The 20,868-nt window shown below is 39.9% G+C and overlaps 1 protein-coding gene across 1 annotated transcript in view; it reads left to right on the top strand.

Annotated features, from left to right (window-relative positions):
- Positions 1–20,868, top strand: part of LOC106873497 (small subunit processome component 20 homolog) — an 80,593-nt gene that overhangs the window by 59,037 nt on the left and 688 nt on the right. The window contains exons 48-62 of the mRNA XM_089339942.1: positions 157–323; positions 649–790; positions 2,243–2,530; positions 3,607–3,738; positions 4,527–4,637; positions 5,290–5,439; positions 7,639–7,758; positions 8,970–9,032; positions 10,689–10,820; positions 11,054–11,186; positions 12,117–12,286; positions 13,862–13,933; positions 16,115–16,669; positions 19,097–19,223; positions 19,754–19,899. Of these exons, the coding sequence (XP_089196068.1) occupies positions 157–323; positions 649–790; positions 2,243–2,530; positions 3,607–3,738; positions 4,527–4,637; positions 5,290–5,439; positions 7,639–7,758; positions 8,970–9,032; positions 10,689–10,820; positions 11,054–11,186; positions 12,117–12,286; positions 13,862–13,933; positions 16,115–16,669; positions 19,097–19,223; positions 19,754–19,899 (2,508 nt within the window). The remainder of the gene's footprint in view (positions 1–156; positions 324–648; positions 791–2,242; positions 2,531–3,606; positions 3,739–4,526; positions 4,638–5,289; positions 5,440–7,638; positions 7,759–8,969; positions 9,033–10,688; positions 10,821–11,053; positions 11,187–12,116; positions 12,287–13,861; positions 13,934–16,114; positions 16,670–19,096; positions 19,224–19,753; positions 19,900–20,868) is intronic.

Here is a 20,868-nt window from a genome sequence, read left to right on the forward strand (position 1 = left end):
AAAGTGCGGATTATACTCGAGGATTTACGGTAAGTACCACATGGCATTTTTGTCTGATGCTCTACTGCTTGTACAATTGCACTGTGTCTTCTTTACTAAATATAAAACACATACAGTATTGCAGCCTTCACTTCCCTTTCTTCATTTCTCTTCCAGATCCTCGACAGTAGTTCCAACCAAAAGACCATTAAGAAAGTTGACAATATTCTCCAGAAGATTCTTGCTGGTCTTTTACTAAATCGTGACTTTGAAACCAAAGACCTCTTAATCTTTGTTCACAGTTTGGTCCTTCAAACTCTGCCGTTACTAGCAAACAGTAAACAGTAAGTGGACGTTTTATTTGTACTTTAAACCTCTTGTAATTTTTTATTGTTGTTGTATGTTTGAAGGATAGAGAGTCTGTATATGGTGAGGGCAGAAGCTTGTATGAGAGGCAGATAATCTGTTAATTGTAAGAAATAAACGGCAGTTAATCCAATTGTATCAGATTAAGAATAACAAATGAAATCAGCCATGAAAATAGGTGGAATTTGGTGTAAATTAGGTTTTAAATTATGTATCAGATTAATTGCTGTTGATGCCAACCATTTGTAGGATTCTCTCTAATTTGTGATGCTTTTTTTTCTACTTGAAATTGTTTAATTATAGGGAGAAAAATAAGAAGAAAGATGAACCTGGTTTGAAACCAGAAAGTTGTTTAATTATACCAAAAGCACCGAGACGTGATGAGAAAAAGGCAAAAATCATGAAGAAAACCAACTTCCATGTTTTGGCTGAATTTGGTCTTCAGGTGAGTTGACCCTGTTGTAGCTCTTGGATTACAGTTACCTGTTCGTTTTATCTTTTATTTAACCCTTTAACATTCAGATTATTTTGTCAAATGTATTGCTTATTTACTCTCTTTTTACTTGTTTCAAGTCACTTGACTGTGGCCATGCTGGAGCACCGCCTTTAGTCAAGCAAATCGACCCCGGGACTTATTCTTTGGAAGCCTAGTACTTATTTTATCGGTCTCTTTTGCCGAACCGCTAAGTGACGGGGACATAAACACACCAGCATCGGTTGTCAAGCAATGCTAGGAGGACAAACACAAACATACACACACACACACACACATATATATACATATACGACAGGCTTCTTTCAGTTTCCATCTACCAAATCCACTGACAAGGCTTTGGTCGGCCCGAGGCTATAGAAGACACTTGCCCAAGGTGCCATGCAGTAGAACTGAACCCGGAACCATGTGGTTGGTAAGCAAGCTACTTAGCACACAGCCATGCATTATCTCGTAGCTTTGAGATCTCAATGATGTGAGTGTATATTTCTGGAATGACATTGTAGGGTAGGTGGGAGAGGCCAAATCTGTCCAGTTGGAACATAAAACAGGTAAATTATTTGGGTTGAATATGGCCGGTTTAAACAGTAAACGGTTAATATTTGTTGTGTCCATTGTTTAAGTAAGACACCCTGTTCACTGGGTAAACGTATCTTTTGTTCCTTCAGTTTGTTCCTTCTCTGTGTCACCCATCACTCCTCTCTTACCATTGCGAACATTCATTCACAGAACTGTAATACTCTAGACCCCAGCCTTGCTCCCATCTTTTATTAATCTGCTTCAACTATTGAGCTTTAACCTTCTTGATACAAACCCACCTTAGACCACTTCTGGTTCTATGATGCAAATTTCAAGTTAATTAATGTTCCAAACATTAGCTTAATAATTGTTAATCTAGTGTTTGGAACATAAATTAACTTGAAATTTTGACTTAGGTGCAGGAGTGGCTGTGTGGTAAGTAGCTTACTTACCAACCACATGGTTCCGGGTTCAGTCCCACTGCGTGGCACCTTGGGCAAGTGTCTTCTACTATAGCCTCGGTCCAACCAAAGCCTTGTGAGTGGATTTGGTCGACGGAAACTGAAAGAAGCCCGTCGTATATATGTATATGTATGTGTGTGTTTGTTTCTGTGTTTGTCCCCCCAACCTCGCTTGACAACCGATGCTGGTGTGTTTACGTCCCCGTAACTTAGGGGTTCGGCAAAAGAGACCGATAGAATAAGTACTAGGCTTACAAAGAATAAGTCCTGGGGTTGATTTGCTCGACTAAAGGTGATGCTCCAGCATGGCCGCAGTCAAATGACTGAAACAAGTAAAAGATTGCTATTTAAATGTATAATTGTTTATTTTCATTCTTTGTCGGTTATTCATCTCTGATATCTACCATTTTTATATAACTTTCAGCTCCTCTATTTCACATTTAAAAAGTCCCGATTGAAATCCACCGAGAAAGAACACTTAGAATTATTGGATCCTTTCATTGGTATTCTGATTGATTCCATAGAATCGAAGCATCTTCCGATGGTGATCTTCTCACTGAAATCTCTGAATATCATGATGAAATTTCCGCTGCCTTCCATTCAAAAGAACATCAAACTCCTCGCCAACCACTTGTTTTCTCTGTTGAACAGTTACGGGTCGTCTGGTGCTGCTCGGGGGAAAAACGCTGAACTGGTTTCAGTCATTTTTAAGGTATACACCATTATCCACTTTGTTATCATCATCATCACTATCATCACCTCCATCCTCTCCTCCTTCTCATCCTTTCTTCTCTTCCTCTTTCTTTTCTGCCTCTTCCTTTTCCTCCTCCTCCTCCTGCCTCCTTTTCTTTTTTTCTTCTCCCTCCTCCTGCTGCTTCTTCCTCTTTTCTACTGCTATCTCCTCCTCCTCCTCCTATCGCTTCTTCTTTTCTTCCACCTCCTGCTTCTTCCTTCTCCTGCCTCCTCCTTTTTCTTCTTTTTCCTTTCCTTGTTGATAAATTAAGTGCCAGTAAAACACTGGAGTTGATGTAATTGACTTAGCCTCAAATTTCATGCTTTGCACCTATAATCATCAATATCATCATCATCGTTTAACGTCCGCTTTCCATGCTAGCATGGGTTGGACGATTTGACTGAGGACTGGCAAGCCAGAAGACTGCACCAGGCTCCAATCTGATCTGGCAGAGTTTCTACAGCTGGATGCCCTTCCTAATGCCAATCACTCCAAGATTGTAGTGGGTGTTTTTACGTGCCACCGGCACGAGGGCCAGTCAGGCGGTACTGGCAACGGCCATGCTCAAAAAGGTGTTTTTTACGTGCCACTTGCACGGGAGCCAGTCTAGCGGCACTGGCAACGACCTCGCTCAAATGATTTTCTAACGTGCCACCACCACAAGTGCTAGAAGGCGACGCTGGTAACGATTCCACTCAAATGGTGCTATTTATGGGCCACTAGCAGGAAGCCAAATAGCTGCTCTGGCAATGAACACGCTCGGACAGTGCTGCAAAAAGGATTATTATTATTATTATTATTATTGTTATTATTATTATCATTATTATTATTATTATTATTATTATTATTATTATTCTCTGTGATATCTGCTTTTAGTGAACTCTTCTATCAATCCTATTTTGGAATTCTTTCAACCAGTCATCTTCCTGTCTGCTGCCAACCAAACACTGACATCCCACCCCACTCCACAGACCTCAACCTGTCTCCCCCCTTAGTTAACTTCCTAATGAACTCTTCCTTTCACCTGTCGTCTCATCTTTGTTTCTGTTTTGCAGTCAATCACAATCCTGGTGCGAGAGATTCACTTCTACAAACTCCAGCAGGACCAGTTGCATGTTTTATTGATGTACTGTGAGGAAGACATCATGGACTATACACGGCAGGCCTGTGCATTCAACCTGATCAAGGTGAGAGTTCAAGAAAGGATTCGATTCAATGACTCTTTGGCCAGCATTAAATTACTTGCAGTGTTTATCAGATTTGGCCCTTTCATTCCCATATTTCTGTTGAAATACACTACCTTTGCTTAAATTAATCTTGAAAATATTAAAGAATTTTGTAAAATATCTTTGTTGTGATTAAGCTTATGCTTGGAACATAAATTAGCATAAAATTTTGATGGAAGGTTTTAATTTAGATCACTTTAACCCTTTAGTTGTGGAGGCGCGTGGCTTAGTGGTTAGGGTATCAGCATCATGTTCGTAAGATTGTGGTTTCGATTCCTAGGCCGGGCGACGCGTTGTGTTCTTGAGCAAAACACTTCATTTCACGTTGCTCCAGTCCATTCAACTGGCAAAAATGAGTAACGCTGCGATGGACTGGCGTCCCGTCCAGCTGGTAACACATGCGCCATTGAAACCGGGAAACCGGGCCCATGAGCCTGGCTAGGCTTTAAAAGAGCGCATTTATTTATTTATTTAACCCTTTAGTTACAATATTTCTGTTAAAGAATGCTACCTTTGTTTTAGTTAATTTTGGAAATAATTAAGAATTTAGTAAAATAATTTTGTCATTATTTAGCTGGTGTTTGAAACATAAATTAACACGAGACGTCGATGGAAGATTTTAATTTAACTCTCTTTAATGTATTAAGTTTGTATCATGGAACCAACTACAGTTTTGGACAGTTTGGTATTGAAAAAGTTAACGATAAGAAAATATATTTATATATGTATTTATTTATTTATTTTTGCAGGCAATTCTTCACCGTAAAATTGTGAGTGACAATATCGTTGAATTGATATCGCATATTGAGAAGTTGGCATTCACATCTGAGATTCCATTTGTCCAGAAACAGTCCCGTGATGTATGTTCAAGCTTTATTATTTATTATCATCATCATCATCATCATTATCATCATTATCATCATCAGCAGCAGCAGCTGGACACTTGAAATAATGCCCCCTCTGTAGGTCAAACTGGACCTGTAACCATAGAGTAGGGACATTTGCCTATATAAGCAGTGGCACCATTGTAAGATTGCTGAATGTTTTGTTGGAAGTGTCGCCAGGGACCAACCAAGCTAACTCACCCAACATATATGAGCCAACAAAGAACGTCTGTAGTCATTCAGCTAGCTAAAAATAGCAGCTGCATCTCCCTCATACCACATCGCATATTCTAGATGTATGAGCTAATAAGGAAACCTTCCTGTGTTTTCTCAACTATCTAAAAATAGCAGCCAAATTACCCCCTTGGTTCACATTATATTGTCTTGCTAATTTAATCCTGAGTAAAATTATGTTTGAATAAGAGACAGGACAGCCATGGTTGGGTTGCAGTCGATCTGGAGCTAAACAACACACTAAATACACTACATAAAGACATGTCCTTCAGTGGTACCGCTAACAACCTAACCAGTTATGGTATTTGCTAAAGAATTTCTTGCAATGATATTCTTTGCCTTGTGTTCCCTATGTTGTCCATACATCTCACTTTGTCCTTTTCATCTCTTCCAGGTTATTCTTCGTTTCATTTTTGACTACCCACTTGGTAAAAAACTCTACGAGCATCTGGAATTGATCTTTCAACAGCTAAACTACACCCAGGAGTTAGGGCGCCAGTCTGCTATCAGCCTACTCACATCTATCATTCAGAAATATCCCATTGTAAGTAAAGGGAAAAAGACTTTCCTATTTTATTTATATTTCAGCTGCTATGTAAAGCTGCTTTATATAGCTGCTGAATGCTCTATACCTGTTGTCCCCAATTAATTTTTTTACCTATAAACCCTTTTGATTTCTATTTTACCCCGGTGGACCGCCATAAGCATTTGATGTTTAATCCTTTAGCATTCAGATTATTTTATCAAATATAATACTTATTTATTCATGCTGTGTGGTAAGTAACTTGCTTACCAACCACATGGTTCTGGGTTCAGGTCCACTGCATGGCACCTTGGGTAAATGTCTTCTACTATAGCCTCAGGCCAACCAAAGCCTTGTCAGTGGATTTGGTAGACGGAAACTGAAACAAGCCTGCCGTATGTATATATATATATATTGGGCTGTGCGTGAGAAGACCCGGCAAGCCAAGTAAGATCGTTGCCAGTGCCCCTGGACTGGTTCTTGTGCGGGTGGCACATGAGATGCACCATTTTGAGCGTGGCCGTTGCCAGTACCGCCTGACTGGCTCCTGTAGGATTTTCGAGCGAGATCGTTGCCAGTGCCCCTGGACTGGCTTGTGCGGGTGGCACATAAAAGACACCATTTCGAGCGTGGCCGTTTTCGTGCGGGTGACACGTAAAAGCACCCACTACACTCTCTGAGTGGTTGGCGTTAGGAAGGGCATCCAGCTGTAGAAACTCTGCCAAATCAGACTGGAGCCTGGTGTTGCCATCCGGTTTCACCAGTCCTCAGTCAAATCGTCCAACCCATGCTAGCATGGAAAGCGGACGTTAAACGATGATGATGATGATGATGATATATATATATATATATATATATATATATCTGTGTTTGTCCCTCCAACATCACTTGACAACCGATGCTGGTGTGTTTACATCCCCATAACTTAGCGGTTTGGCAAAAGAGACCGATAGGATAAGTACTAGGCTTACAAAGAATAAGTTCTGGGGTGGATTTGTTCTACTAAAGGCGGTGCTTCAGCACGGCTGCAGTCAATTGACTGAAACAAATAAAAGAATATCTTGTTGCTTCAAGATTCTGATGATGTGGTAGTTTATTTTAGTTTGTCATTGTAGGGTAGGTGTGAAAGGCCGGATTTGGTCAGTTTAAACATGTTGCGGAAGGATTCTGACCACCCAACCAAGTGACTAAAAGTGGACTGACACATTGCGATGAAATAAAGAACTGTCAGTAGTGCAAGATGACCAACTGATTACAAACAGTTCCCTGTGAGCCATTAGCAGAGAACATTTAACCCCCCCCCCACCGGACGTCTCACCACTTCAGCTAAACAATGAACATTAACTGGTCCTTATTGTTGATGAATTACAATGGAGAAGAGTAATAACTGCTCCCCTGTTTGGGATTTGTGAAGTGTGCCAACATAAAAATAAGTGCTCCCTGTTTTTGTAGTCTCATCATCATCATCATCATTTAACATCTGCTTTCCAAGCTGGCATGGGTTGGATGCTTTGACTGAAAACTGGTAAGTCAGAGAGCTGTACCAGGTTCCGATCTGATTTGGCATGGTTTCTACAGCTGGGTGCCCTTCCTGACGCCAACCACTCCGAGAGTGTAGTGGATGCTTTTTACATGCCACTAGCACGGTTGCCAGTTATGCAGCACCGGCATTGGCCATGACTACAATCTCACTTGATAGGTCTTCTCAAAGATGGTTTATCGCCAAAGGTTTCAATCACGTGTCCCTTTTTTTCATTGTTTCCAAATTACACAGAGAAATAATAATTGCTCCCATACATACCATATCGCTTTTATACTGACTAATAATAACTGCTCCCTACTTCTTCCTCATTTATATTAATAATAACTGCTCCTTACTTCCAGTTTTTCCGTTATTCTTACAAATAACAGCTGCTTCCTACATCTTGTTCTTCAATTTTACAAGCTAATAATTATTGCTCCCTTGGGCCCTTCCTGCTCTTCAATTATACTGACTAATAATAACTAGTCCCTTCTTCCTCAATTATACTGACAAATAATAGCTGTTCCCTAATTCCTGTTTCTCAGTTATTCTGACTAATAACTGCTCCCTGCTAAATCTCCCTCAACTATACCAATAATACTAATAATAACTGCTCCCATGGCCCCTTTCCTGTTCCCTTCTAATTTCTTCGGACCAGTTAGTAACTGTAAATGTTCTTGTTGTTGTTGTCTTTTCAGGAGAAACTCAATATGGATGCTAGTCTGTTTTTCATTCCTTTATGTACGTCTTTGGTGAATGATGACTCAGCGAAATGTCGTAAAAGCATTGCAGCAATGCTCAAGACTCTTCTTCAGCGGGTAACAAGTGATTTCCCATTTTGCATTGTTGTTGTTGATTTATCTCCCTTGTTTTACTGAATCACAGCCTCTTGACCATGTCCTCTACTGGACCCGATAATCTCATATCATCACAATCACTATAATGTACTCACTGTAATTTACTCAATGACTTTCTTTGACCGTGTGGTAAGTAGCTTGCTTACCAACCACATGGTTCCAGGTTCAGTCCCACTGCGTGGCACCTTGGGCAAGTGTCTTCTACTATAGCCTCGGGCTGACCAAACTCTTGTGAGTGGATTTGGAAGACGGAAACTGAAAGAAGACCATCGTATATATGTATATATATATATATATATATATATATATATATGTATGTGTGTGTGTGTATATGTTTGTGTGTCTGTGTTTGTCCTCCCCCCAACATCGCTTGACAACCGATGTTGGTATGTTTACGTCCCCTTAACTTAGCGGTTCAGCAAAAGAGACCGATAGAATAAGTACTAGGCGTACAAAGAAAAAGTCCTGGGGTCGATTTGCTCAAATAAAAAGACGGACAAAGGTGTTCGTTTTGGTAAGGTGAGGATTTTGTTTATTTATATATATTTGGTACTATACTATGCTGACAAGCGGAAACTAGATTTCATTCTGGTAATCATGAAATCGGTCGATACATAGTTGAGTTTTTTTTTTAGAAAAAGACTGGTTTCTTTTCCTCGCATTTGGTACTAAAATGTGTTTATTTGGGAAGTCTAGTGTGTGGCATTATTCTGTAGTAATGCCCTTTATATATATATAAACGAATAAGTATATTCTTGGGAATAGAAATTTTCCTTAGGAATTTTTTTACACACTAGCTTCCTGATAAAATTCTTGTAAAAGATTTTTTATCCTATTTTGATTTTATTAACCAAATATATATATATATATATATATATATATATATATATATATAGTTGAAATTTACGGAAAAACAAAAGACAAAGACAGGTGTATAAACAACAAACAGATGTATTAGTTTGACGCTCAGGAAGGTGAGAAAGTCTTTTATGTTTCGAGCCTATGCTCTTCAACAGAAAGGAACATGAGGAAATACACAGAGAGAATAAGAAAAAAACTTGTGGATTTAGCAGTCAATATATATATGTACATACATACATATTTTATATTATATATATATATGCACATACATACATATTTTATATTATATTTATTACATTATATTTTCACAGCTGAGTGTAGAGACATGTGATGGGCTGTTCACCAATTGTACCAACTGGTTTTGCAATAAGAAGGTAATAATTAACTAAATCATATTTAATTACTTTTTATTATGTTTTGATGTTGAAATGTTTAATTAAGATGTCTGATTTATCCTTTGAAAAACCACACTCTTACACATACATACACACACACTAAATTCAACACATATAAATATGTGTGTGTATGTAAATATATATATTTCTATCTATCTATCTCTCTCTCTCTCTCTCTCTCTCTCTCTCTCTCTCTCTATATATATATATATATATATATATATATATATATATATATATATATATATATATATATATATGTAATCTCAAAGAAAGAGGCACTCAACATATTTTGTAAGAGTTATATATATTATTTAAAACAGTGTGTGTGTGTGTGTGTGTGTATATATACATATATATATATACACACACAGACACACACACGCATTTATATATATACATGCTGTAAAACTTTATGTATAGCATGCAGGGTTTTATTATTATTTTTTTTTGATTTGTAGTCAGGGTTTAGGTGCAGTGCCCATGACCCATTGGAGGGGCCTCTCAGGTGGTCAGAGAGAGAGGGAGAGAAGAAGATATCTTCAACCCAGAAACCTGGCACAAATGCTTGCAGCCATGTGGTACCCTTTAATAAAGGTATCCGAAGGTAGCAGGTATTTAGTGTTAAACTGGGCGATAGATTAAGTCTACTACCCATGTAAGCCATAGTGGCATTTGAACCTGCAGTGCAAAGGACCAGAGCAAATACTACAATTTATCTGGTCTGATGTTCCTGCTAATCCATTGTTTGGATTAGTAGATTGGTAATCTTTATATCCAACTAAACGTGGTTGTTTTTGTTATATTGGCAAATATTGTGGAATTCACCTTGAGAAGACCTCTCATATATACACATGATGCATAAAAACATGCATATTTATATCACTGGCAGATGAGAATTGTCTGCTATGGCTGCTGGAACTGCCAGATCATGTGATTTCAACCTACTCAGTTTCTTCAGTGACAGACGTCTGGTAACCACATAGCTGAATCTCAACAAAAAACAAAAATGACCTTGGCTGGGTTTTAACTTGATGCACAAGGAATTGGAACGAATAACATGAAGCATTGTATCTCATATTCTAAAGACTCTGTATGAGGGGATGCTAAAAAGTTCTTGTCTGTGGGTAAAAGAAAATACAGGAGGATCAGTTAATTGTGATTTTATTCAACATATTCCCCTCTCAGATTCACACACTTATTGCAGCAGTCCTTCAGTTTTTCTAAGCCCTGTAAAAGAACTCAGAAGGTTGGGCCTCCAAGCAAGCCTTTCGCGATACCCTTAAAGCTAGGAACTTTTCAGCACGCCCTCATATATTTAGGTTCTACTGTAGATGTTTATATGTTACCTCGGAATCATTTAACATCTGCCTTCCATGCTGGCATGGGTTGGACGGTTTGACAGGAGCTGACCAGGCAGAAGCCTGCACCAGACTTCTGTGATCGTTCTGGCAGGACTTTTACAGCTGGCTGCCCTTTCTAACACCAGCCACCTGGCAGAGTTGACTTAGTGCTTTTTACGTGGCACAAGCACAGGTGAGGTCAGTTCTTATACTTCATATTATTGTTTCGTCTCTGATTTCTTTTATTTGTCACCTTTCTATCATTTCTCTCTCTTTCCATTCTTCTATCCAGCTCCAGTTAAAAATGGTGGCTGCCCAGGTGTCTGGACTTTTTGCAGAGACAGAGAAAATGGACTTCAAGAAGAGGCTACCTGTGTTTTTACCTCTCCTCACAAAACATACGAGTAAAGATGGTTTTACCAATGTAAGTATCTGTCTATCTGTGTGTGAGTGTGTGTCTGTGTATGTCATTGTTTTATGTCTACTTTTCTGTGCCATGCCTGCATGAATTTGACAAAATTTGTCACGGTAGATTTCCAATGGCATTATGCTCTTCCTCTTACCTCTTATCATCAGTCCTCTCTCTTCTTTTAATTTTGAAATGAAGAATTAAAAAAGACTATATTTTTTTTAATTACTTCCTTCTCTCTTTTGCAGACAAGTTTGACTTCTGTGGAACATGACCAAGATCGTTTGTTATATAACAGCTTGAACACCTTCTTGAAAATAGCGAGGTGCTGTGATGTCTTACAAGACAAGAAATTCATCAAAGAGACCAATTCCATCTGGGGTAACATTAACCTTTCTACCTGATTTACCATTCCCTCCCCTCCTTCCCTCCCTTTTCCATATTGCATTAACTTTTTTTTTATATTGCACTATGGCCATGCTGGAGGCTTAGTCAAACAAATTGACCCCAGTAATTTAATTTTTATTACATCTAGGTTCTTATTCTATCAGTCTCATTTGTCAAATTGCTAAGTTACAGGGACATAAACACACTGACACTGGTCATCATGTTGTGGAGAAGACAAGTGTAGTGGGTGCTTTTACGTGCCACCGGCACGAAGGCCAGTCAGGCGGTAGTGGCCACGCTCAAAATGGTGTTTTATACGTGCCACCTGCACAGGAGCCAGTCCAGCGGCACTGACAATGACCTCACTCAAATGTTTTTTCACGTGCCAGTAAGGCAATGCTGGTAACGATCATGCTCAAAACTGCAAAAACATCACAAAATTACTCAGAATTTCACATTCCCGTTTGTTGGACAGTTTTGGTTCAAAACTGTCCGACGAATGGGAACGTGAAACTCTGAGTAACAGTTTTTGCAATTTTGTTAATAAGGCATGTTACTCTACCTCTTGTATTTGAGTACTATTTCTTAACGCTTCGGTCATAAGAGACTGATGGAATAAGTGCCAGACTTTAAAACACTCCCCCCCTCACCTCCCAGTATTGGGGTTGGTTTGTTCAACTTAAACCTTTGGAAACAGTGCCCCAGCATGACCACCGTTCAATGACTGAATCAAGTAAGAGATAAAAGGAAAAACATTTATCAAACATATGAATTTCTGTCCTCTCCCACCCACACAACACACACGTCTACGCACATACATATATACACACACACACACTCACATACCCCACTCATCTTCCTCCCTCCCACTCCTCCTCTCTATTTCTAATCAGCCTCTCTCTCTCTCTTTCTCTCTCTCTCCAGGTAATGTGCAGGAGTTGATGCTGTACCCCCATATGTGGGTCCAACTGGTATCGGCCCAGCTCTTGGGTTTACTCTTCAGTGCCTGGGCCCCACAAAAGTTGGCATCGTCCATCTTTAATGAGGAACAACCGCCAAACACTCCCTATCTGCTCATTGAGGGACAGAAAAAGGTAAGACGCACATTTTGGTGGTGGTGGTGGCAGTGGTGTTGTTATTGGTGGTGGTGGTGTCATAGGGTGTTTGCATGAATGTGGTGGTTGTAGTATTTAGCTTGGTTTCTACAGCTGGATGCCCTTTCTAATGTCAACCACTTTACAGACAGAGTGTACTGGGTGCTTTTTACATGGCACCATCTCTTTCTTTCACCCTTTTCAAGCCTAGCCAGGCTCGTGGGCCCGGTTTCTATGGCGTATGTGTTCCTCCCAGCTCAACGGAATGCCAGTTCATCGCAGCGTTACTCAAGAAACAGGAAGAAAGAGTGAGAGAAAGTTGGGGCGAAAGAGTACAACAGGGGTCGCCACCATCCCCTGCCGGAGCCTCGTGGAGCTTTTAGGTATTTTCGCTCAATAAACATTCACAACCGCGATCCTCTGACCGTGAGTCCACTGCCCTAACCACTGGGCCATTGCGCCTCCACACATGGCACCATAACCAGTGCTTTTTACATGACATGAACACCAGTGCTTTCTATGTGGCAGTTTCATTGTAGGATCTCAATTCTGTTGTAGTGGATGGGTTTTCTTGAGTACAGCAATGCGCCACATATCTCGGTCTTCTTGTCATCTCCTTTGTTCATATTGTTTTGAATTAATCAGGTTTTGTCTCAGAGCTTTGAGATTTCAATACTCTTTTACTTGTTTCAGTCATTTGACTGTGGCCATGCTAGAGCACTGCCTTTAGTCGATCAAATCGACCCCAGGACTTATTCTTTGTAAGCCTAGTACTTATTCTATCGGTCTCTTTTGCCGAACCGCTAAGTTACGGGGACGTAAACACACCAGCATCGGTTGTCAAGCGATGTTGGGGAGACAAACACAGACACACACACATATATATATATACATATATATGACGGGCTTCTTTCAGTTTCCGTCTACCAAATCCACTCACAAGGCTTTGGTCGGCCCGAGACTATAGTAGAAGACACTTGCCCAAGATACCATGCAGTGGGATTGAACCCGGAACCATGTGGTTGGCAAGCAAGCTACTTACCACACAGTCACTCCTGTGCCTATGGTTTTATTTTGATGACATTTATTTTTGAATGACGTTGCAGGGTAGCTATGAGAGGCCAGATCTGGTTGGTTTCGAACATATACAACAGGTAGAATATTTGGCCTGGATGTGCCTGGTTTAACCCTTTAGCATTGAGACTGCTCTGTCAACTGCAATGCTTATTTATTCACATTATTTTTAATTAATCATGCATTATCTTGAAGCTTAAATTTTATGATCATGTGATCATTTATGTTTAGAAAAACATTTTAGGGTAAGTGTGAGAGGCCAGATCTGGCCAGTTTGAGCGTAAGACAAGAAGATTATTTGGGCTAGATATGGCCAGTTTAAACGCTAAAGGTTCAGTTACACTCGAAACTTGTCGAGTAAAAACAGTTTTATTGCAAAGGAGGGGTTTCAATTAATGATGTATGCATGCCAATGTATGTGTTTGTGTTTGTGCATGTGTGTGTGTGTGTGTACCTTCTACAGTGTACATATGTTGATTATTTGGCTGTTCTATGTTGCAGGTTCACACCCTTGTATTAAACAGTATAGGTCAGTTACAGACAACATTGTTACAGAAACAACAAGCTGAACAGGTAAACAAGTCCTCTCTCTCTTCTTCTCACTCTCTCTCTCTCTCTCGTACAGACTTTCTTTTTTAAAGTAATCAGAATTAAACTTTACCATTAAAATTTCATGCTAATTTATATCCCAGACTAATTAACGATAAAGTTGTTTTAGTATATTTTTCATTATTTTCAAAATGAATTGAAAGGAAAACCGTATTTCAATAGAATTATGGTAAAAAACGGGTTGGGCTGATGTTTAGGACGTAACACGAAATTTTGATGGAAGATTTAAATTTAGATCATTTTAAAATTACCATATTTCTGTTGTAATACCCTGGTGGTGGAATCTGAACACCCCAAGTATGCATGTGTGCTGGGGTTACAAAAAACACTGGTTTGTGCAGTCATGGAAGCCGTTTGAGAAGAGATATCAGAATTACGTGTTGGTGAATCGATAGTTATTAAATGATTATAGCAGAAGTTTGGAATCGCAATGAAACACCTTAACGAATACATTGCCTCTGTTTCAATTAATTTTGAAGATAATGAAGAATTTAATGAAATAACTCATTGTTAAAGCTAATATTTGGAACATGAATTAGCATGAAATTTTGATGGACGATTTTAAATTGGACCCTTTTGAATTACCATATTTCTGTTGAAATACAACTGCCACTGTTTCAAATTAATTGTGAAAAAAAAATAAAGAATTTAGCAAAATAACTGTCATTGTTGAAGTAATATAAGATTTTGGTGGAAGATTTTAATTTAGACCACTTTAAAACATAGAAATTACCATATTCCTAACAAAATACACTATTTTTGTTTCAATTAATTTTGAAAATAATGAAGAATTAACTACCTTAATAGCAGCCAAATCTCACTCTGTCCATTTTTTTTTTCCTATTATTCCAGACTAAAGTAAAAAGTTATCTTCTCAGGTCATGCTGACTCATTAGGGCCACTTTCCCAGTTTCCGTGGCGTATATATTCCCCTCCTGGACGGGGCGCCAATCCGTCGCAGGATTACTCTTTTTTGCCAACTGAGTGGACTGGAGCAACATGAAGTGAAGTGTTTTGCTCAAGAAAACAATGTGTCACTCAGTCCAGGAATTGAAACCACAATCTTACGATCATGAGTCCAACACCCTAACCACTAAGCCTCCAGACTTACAGGGGTTGGACTGGATATTTTTAGGGGGGCAATGCTTTACAACCAGCTGCCCTTTCTCATATTGACCCTTATAGTTACCTGCCTCTTATGACACCAAGTGATATGGTATTCCTTCCTAATCCCCAAACCAGGGAAGGTTACATTTAAACAATATAGTCTCTGGTTACAAAAAAAAGACAGGAGGGTCATGGTTGGGATGGTTTTGATCATAGATCTACTTCACCAGGAGTTGGCCTTGGGTTAAACAACGACGACCCCCATCACTGGTAAATTTTGAACTCAAGCTATTTGAACCCCTTTTTTATCCCCCAACCCCTATCCACTCAGCCATGTTGTTGTGTCCCCCAGAGAGGACACAACAATCACTGCAGGGGTTGTCCTTTTTATCAGAGTATCTTTAAGAGATGTTCTTTGTTGCATTGTTCTTTATGTTTTATGTTTGCTTGTTTTTTATTTTATATATTTCTTATTCTTTTCTTACTCTCCCTCATTCATTGTGCATGTATCTCTGTCTGTCTGTTTGTCTTTCTCAATCCCTTTTTCACTCATTCCCCACTTTTTCTCTTTATTTCATTCCCCCTCTTACTCATTCACTCCTCTCCCTTATTCCCTGTTTTTCTTTCATTTGCTCATTCTCTCTTTCTCTCATTCCCTTTCTCTTTTATTTGCCCCCTTACTCATTCTCTTTCTCTCTGTTACTTTTTTGCTCTCTCTCTCTCTTTCTCTCATTCCCCTTTCTTTTTCTCTGTTTCACCCCCTCTCTTACTCCCCATTTCTTTCGCTCATTCTCTCTCTCTCTTTTCTCTTTCACTTATTCTCTCACTCATTCCCTGTCTCTTTCATTCATTCTCTTTCTCTGTCTCTCTCTCTCTCTTTTTCATTTATTCTCTCATTCATTCTTTATCTCTTTCACTCATTCTCTCTCTCTCTCTCTCTCTCTCTCTCTCTCTTTTCTCTTTCACTCTTTCTCTCTCTCTCTCTCACTCTCTCTCTTTTCTCTTTCACTCATTCTCTTTCTCTCTCTCTCTCTCCAGGCTGTGAAGAACTTGGTGTTCCTAACCAAGGTCATCAAACACTTGAACATCCTGCAGGGAATATTGAAGGTGAAGGTCAACAAGGCTGAGGGCGAGTCCCAGGACAGAGAGGTGAAGGCAGAGGAGACATTGAAAGAAGTAGGAATAAAGACAGTGGCAGAGGGGGAGGTGGAGGAGGAGGAGGAGAGCATGGATGTTGAAGGAGAAGAGGAAGAAGATGACAGCGATGATGATGAAGAAGAAGTTGATGAGTTGCAGGAGGAGGAAGAGAAAGAAGAGACAGAGGAAGAGGAGGATGAAGAAGAGGAGGCGGAGGAAGAGGAAGTAGAAAAAGGAGAGGCGGTAGCAGATGAGGATATCGGTGAACCTGTAGAAGTGGGAGAAAAGGAGGAAGAAATGGATGCAGAAGAGGAGGAAGAGGAAGACGGAGAAAAAGAGGAGGAGAAGGAAGATGAAGGTCCCGGAGAGTACAGGGTGTCTCTACCCTGGGTCACACGTAAAATGATCCATGAGGCTCATTATGAAAACATTCACAACCCAAGATGCGTATTAAAGGTGAGGTGGTGTTTGGTTTTGCCTTATTTGTTTGCACACACACATACACTCACATATATATATATATACACACACACTCACATATATATATATATATATATATATATATATATGGCACATGTAAAGACATTCGAGCGAGATTGTTGCCAGTGTCACTGGACTGACTCCTGTGGAGGTGGCACGTAAAATACACCATTTTGAGCGTGGCCGTTGCCAGTACTGCCTGACTGGCCCTCATACCGGTGGCACGTAAAAGCACCCACTACACTCTCGGAGTGGTTGGCGTTAGGAAGGGCATCCAGCTGTAGAAACTCTACCAAATTAGATTGGAGCCTGGTGTAGCCTTCGGGTTCTACCAGTCCTCAGTCAAATCGGCCAACCCATGCTAGCACGGAAGGCGAACGTTAAACAATGATGATGATGATATATATACACACACTCACATACACGTACATATATACACACACATATACATTTTTTAATTTTTTTGGTCTTTTATTTGTTTCAGTTACTAGACTGGCCATACTGGGGCACCATCTTAAAGAATTTTAATTGAACAAATCGACCTTAGTACTTACTTATTTTCTTTTTTTTTTTTTAAACCTGGTATTTATTCCGTCATTCTCTCTTACTGAACTGCTAAGTTATGGGGATGTAAACATACCAACGCCAATTATCAAGTGGTGGTGGGAGACAAACAATGACACACATAGATACGCACTTGGCAGGCTTCTTTCTGCTTCTGCTTACCAATTCCACTCACAGGGCTTTGTTTGATCCAGAAGACACATGCCCAATGTGTCACGCAGTGGGACTGAACCTGGAACCATGTGGTCAGGAAGCAAACTTCTTACTACACTGCCATGCTGTGTCTCCGTTTCTATTCATATGCTTCTCTGTACTAAAGGAGAGGAGATGTACAAATTTCTCTATTAAATGTGTCTTTGTGTACATTTATATACAGGGTGTTCACAAAGTCTGGGTACATGGAGTAAATAAAATCATAACATAATTAAATATAAGAAATAATGATTTTTCTTTTTTTACTTTTGTTTAAATTAAATTTAAAAAATACTTTACTTTTCTAAATTTATTTATGTTATTTTTGACACTTCCTCGCTGGATTGGAAGAAGGGATCATGTGGAATGGTCCCCTTGTTCACCAAACCTTTCTCCCCTTGGCTTCTTTTTCTGGGGTATGTTGAAAGAGAAAGTTTACTCAATAAAGATTACAGATTTAAAGCCACATGAGAGAACGCATTACCTGTCAGTGTGCTGAAATTGATGGCAATGGAGACTTACCACACAGCCACACCTGTGTATGTGTGTGTGTGTGTATACATATATATCTATCTATAATAATATTAGGGACAAAATCCAAAATTACAGGTAAAAACTCAATTAAAATCAATTTATAAAAAATCAAAATTAAATTGAGCTTTCATCATCATCATCATCGTTTAACGTCCGCTTTCCATGCTAGCATGGGTTGGACGATTTGACTGAGGACTGGTGAAACCGGATGGCAACACCAGGCTCCAGTCTGATTTGGCAGAGTTTCTACAGCTGGATGCCCTTCCTAACGCCAACCACTCAGAGAGTGTAGTGGGTGCTTTTACGTGTCACCCGCACGAAAACGGCCACGCTCGAAATGGTGTCTTTTATGTGCCACCCGCACAAGCCAGTCCAGGGGCACTGGCAACGATCTCGCTCGAAAATCCTACAGGAGCCAGTCAGGCGGTACTGGCAACGGCCACGCTCAAAATGGTGCATCTCATGTGCCACCCGCACAAGAACCAGTCCAGGGGCACTGGCAACGATCTTACTTGGCTTGCCGGGTCTTCTCACGCACAGCCCATTTCCAAAGGTCTCGGTCCGTAGTCATCGCCTCGGTGAGGCCCAATGTACGAAGGTCTTGCCTCACCACCTCAGCCCAGGTCTTCCTGGGCCTACCTCTTCCACGGGTTCCCTCAACTGTTAGGGTGTGGCACTTTTTCACGCAGCTATCCTCCTCCATTCTCACCACATGTCCATACCAGCGCAATCGTCTCTCTTGCACGCCACAACTGATTTCAAGAACTCATCGATGAAAATCCACTATCACATATAGAAAAATTAACAATTAAAAGCACAATAAATGAGTATAATATAAAACATTTTTATTTACTTTGTTTTATATTATACTCATTTATTGTGCTTTTAATTGTTAATTTTTCTATATGTGACAGTGGATTTTCATCGATGAGTTCTTGAAACTTGGTTATTTTCCCTAAAACTATATATTTTATATATATATCTATCTATGTATATATGAGATCAAAATCAGAGATTGTTATTTAAATTCATCACTATATCATTGTTGTTGTTATTATTATTATTATCAAGGTAGTGCGATGTTGTAATCTTAATGTCTCTTCCTCGTTACAGCGGTCGTATGTCTTTAAATGGTTTGCTGCCGTTGCCATCGACCTTGGACCAGATCTCCTGACAGACATCATACACATTGTACTCCCGGCTCTCCATCGAGAACTCAACAACACCAGAAGAATGCCAGGTTGGTGCCTCTTCACCGTTCTTGCCTTGTTTACCTTTTCTATTCCTACATCTTTCCTCCTTCCCTCCCCCTCCTTCCTTCCTCCCTCCCCCTCCCTCCTTTCTTCCTTCCTTCCTTCATTCCTGTTTAGCCCCAGGTTTGTCCTGACACTGCAGACCTCTTTTTATCTTTTTATCTTTTTACTTATTTCAGTCATTTCACTGTGGCCATGCTGGAGCTCTGCCTTGAAGAATTTTTAGTTGAATGAATCCACCCCTACCCCCAGAACTTTTTTAAAGTCTTCTACTTATTCTATCAATCTCTTTTTGTCAAACTGCTACATTACGAGAATGTAAACACACCATCACTGATTCTCAAACGGGATGGGGGGGGGGGGGACATGGACACAAAGACACACATACACTTGACAGGCTTCTTTCAGTTTCCATCTATCAGTTTCCGTAATCGACTATACCCCTCCCCCAAAATTGCTGCCCTTGTGGCAAAATTTGAAGCCATTATTGTTATTATTATTATTATTATTATTTCAGATCCAAAGTTAAAAGCACTGACCCAAGAAGTGTTGGAACTGTTAAAGAAAACAGTTGGCACCACCGTCTTCTCAGAGAAGTTTGCTCAAGCACAGAAAGTACGGATGGAGCGAATTTCCTCCCGTAAACAGAGGAAAGCAGTTGAGGTGAGTTATTCACTATTTTCTGCACTTCACTTCACTTGCTGAGTAACACCGATGAATGGGGACCAGCAGCATTTATTCACATAACTGGGTTTTATGCTTGCGTAATTAAGTCGGCTGATCTCATGAAACACATGTACGTCATATAAGACATTAACAATGACTGTGTTTTCTGTGTTACTTTTCAATTTATATGTATATAGGCACAGGTGTGGCTGTGTGGTTAAGAAGCTTGTTTCCTAACTACATAGCTCTGGGTTCAGTCTCATTTCGAGGCACCTTGAGTAAGCGTCTTCTATTATAGCCCTGAACTGACTGAAGACTTTGGTGCAGGGATTTTGTGGGTGAAAGAAGCGTGTTGTGTGTGTTTGTGTCTCCTTGTCTTGACATTGCATGCTGGTTGTAAAAGTACTGTCACTGCCATACAAGCAGTACCATTCATTTTTGATGTTCTGCAAAAGTATGTCTGGCCCTGGGACAGTATCACCTTGTTTGAATACAGGTGAGGATTGGTGACAGGAAGGGTAACTGGCTGTAGAAAATCTGCCTCAACAAATTCTGTCTGACCCATGCAAGCATGAAAAAGTCATCATCATCATTTAACGTCCGTTTTCCATGCTGGCATGGGTTGGCTGGTTTGACTGGGGACTGGCAAGGCAGGAAGCCGCACTAGGCTCCAGTGTGATCTGGCAAGGTTTCTACAGCTGGATATATATATATATATATGTATATATATATATATGTATATATATATATATATATATACATATACCCTGGTATTGTATTAAGCATGGAGTCACCTTTACTTACCATACTCCTAAGTCCATTCTTACCTGGAATGGTAATACTTGTCAGTGTCCCATCTATGGGTTAAATAGATTTTCCAAGGGTAGAAGAAGTTGCCGTTGGTTTTGTCAAAGCCATGGGGAAGGCAGTTTTTCTAAGAGAGATGTCTTGTGGCATAAAACTTGC

This window comes from Octopus bimaculoides, chromosome 22 (assembly GCF_046866305.1).
Source record: "Octopus bimaculoides isolate indiv1 chromosome 22, ASM4686630v1, whole genome shotgun sequence".
Taxonomy (NCBI): domain Eukaryota; kingdom Metazoa; phylum Mollusca; class Cephalopoda; order Octopoda; family Octopodidae; genus Octopus; species Octopus bimaculoides.